This window comes from Rhodotorula paludigena (genome assembly GCF_050403205.1).
Source record: "Rhodotorula paludigena JCM10292 DNA, Rt_paludigena_JCM10292v1_ctg134, whole genome shotgun sequence".
Lineage (NCBI taxonomy): Eukaryota > Fungi > Basidiomycota > Microbotryomycetes > Sporidiobolales > Sporidiobolaceae > Rhodotorula > Rhodotorula paludigena.
This window is the reverse complement of record NW_027481324.1, coordinates 1-2,132: the sequence shown is the minus strand read 5'-3', so window position 1 is coordinate 2,132 and position 2,132 is coordinate 1. Positions and strand designations below refer to the sequence as shown.

At 64.4% G+C, this 2,132-nt stretch overlaps 1 protein-coding gene across 1 annotated transcript; it reads left to right on the top strand.

The window, feature by feature from the left end:
* Positions 1-100: 100 nt before the first annotated feature.
* On the top strand, positions 101-1,986 carry JCM10292_006688 (uncharacterized protein; the record flags this gene model as incomplete). The annotated part of the gene is made up of 4 exons (XM_076653012.1): positions 101-424; positions 493-990; positions 1,179-1,421; positions 1,520-1,986. Coding segments are annotated over 4 exons (1,532 nt in total), but the record flags the coding sequence as incomplete, so codon positions are not given.
* Between the last annotated feature and the right edge of the window lie 146 nt (positions 1,987-2,132).

Genomic DNA, 2,132 nt, shown 5'->3' with positions numbered 1-2,132 from the left:
GGGGGGGGGGAGGGGGGTCGACGTGCAGGGCGCACTGCAGATCACGGGCGTCGGCTCGCTGCACCTCCAGCTCAAGGACGGCACCTGAGTTGATCTCAAGCGCCCTCTCCTTGTGCCGGGCATCTCGGCGACCCTCGTCTCGGCGTCGCAGCTCTTCAACAACCACCTCCTCAAGGCGATCTTTGGGAACTTGGCACGCTTAGTCCGTGACAACAAGGTCATTGCCACCGGCTTGCGCACTGCATTGGGCCTGTACACGCTCAACGGCACCCTCACTCCGCCTGCTGCCGGTGCGTCCGCTCTGCTTGCATCGTTGTCGCCAATCGAGCCGACAACCTGGCACCACCGCTTCGCCCACCTCTCGCCGCAGTCCCTTGCCTCGCTCAGTAGCTCGGAGGACGTAATGGGCTCGTCATGGCCAAAGGTGGATGAAGCTGTAGGGCTTTGTGCAACTCGTGCCATGTTGCCCGCTCCACGCGCCTACCGTTCCAGTCGTCGACACGCGAGACTGCCGAGCCGCTCAAGCTTGTCCACTTGGACGTCCTCACTATCAACGTCCTGTCGAAGTCCGGACTGCGGTATGTCGTCACATTCGTTGACAACCATTCGAGGATGCTGTGGACGCAAGTCCTCGCCTTGAAATTGTCGGCCGACGTCCTTGCGGCATTCCAGCAATTCAAGGCGCGCGCGGAGCTCGAGTGCGGCAAGCCAGTCAAACGGCTTCGGAGCAACAACGGCGGCGAGTACACAAGCACTGCCTTTGTCTACTACGCCGCGGAGCACGGCATCGCCCTCGAATCCACGCGCCCATACTCGCCGCAGACAAACGGCGTCGCCAAACGGGTCAATTGCACCATTGTCAAAGGCGTCCTAGGTTTCCTCGAGCACGCCGGCGCGCCGAAACACCTCTGGGCCGAGGCGCTCGCAGCTTTCACTTACATGAAGAACCGCTCTCCGCACTCGGCCCTCGCTGGGCGCGTCCCTCTCGCCGTATGGCGCAAAGGACCCGTCTGAGTTGACCACCTCCGGGTCTGGGGATGCCGCGCATGGCACACCGTGACGCACGGCCGCGCCAAGCTCGATGCTCGCGCTGTGCTACTCGTCTTTGTCGGCTACGCGGCGGCACGGCTGCCTACCGCCTCTTCGAGCCCGGCAGCGGTCGCACAATTCGCTCACAGGACATTCGTTTCGTTGAAGACGAGTTCCCGTTCTCAACGACCCACTCGTCCGCCGATCCCCCTCCGACTTCCGGAGGCGAAGCGCTCATCTTCACGTTGTCCAGCATCTTGCGCGACACTCCGCCCGTACCACTCGCTTCAGGCCCGAGCACGCCGCAGCGCCCGGCGCACGCTCGCGCATCGGCCCCGTCGCCGCCCGCGCCGCTGCGCTACCGTCACGTCGACGTGCGCAAGCCGACGTATGTGCGCGAGCTGGCCCCGTCCCCGCCGCCGGCGCCTGCAGTTGCCTTGCCGCCGTCCTCGCCCGATCCGCTTGACTTCATCTCCGACCCTTCTCGGAGGACGTCGCCGCGCTTTCCGCTGCTGTAGGCGAGTCCCTCGCCGTGTCAGACAAGGCTTTCTCCCTTCCCTCGTCCGACCCGCGCGCCCATGCCGATGCCGTGCGCAACGCCGACGCCGCGTCGTGGCGTCAGGGCAAGCACAACAAGTTCTCCTTGTTGCGCAACAACTACGGCGTCTACCACGTCGTCGACCTCGCCTCGCTGCCGCCGGGCGCAAAGCTCCTTGGGTGCCGGTTTGTCTGCACGCAGAAGAAGGACCAGCATGGCAAGGTCACCGGGCATAAGGTCCGCCTAGTTGCGCAGGGCTTTTCGCAACGCCCCGGCGTTGATTTCCGCGAGACCTTTGCGCCGGTCGCCAAGTTCACGTTGATCCGGACCGTCCTTGCCCATGCTGCTCGCAGCGGTCTCCTTGTGCACCAAGCTGACGTCGATAAGGCGTACCTTCACGGCGAGCTCGATGAGGAACTGTACATGCGCATCCCTGACGGGCCGGCAAGCGAGGGGGGGGGGGGGGGGGGCGTAAAACCCCGAAGATATAAAAAGTGTCCCGCCCCCCCCCAAAAACGCCCATTTGGTGGGGGGCGTGGACGGTGAAAAAAATAATGGGGGGGGG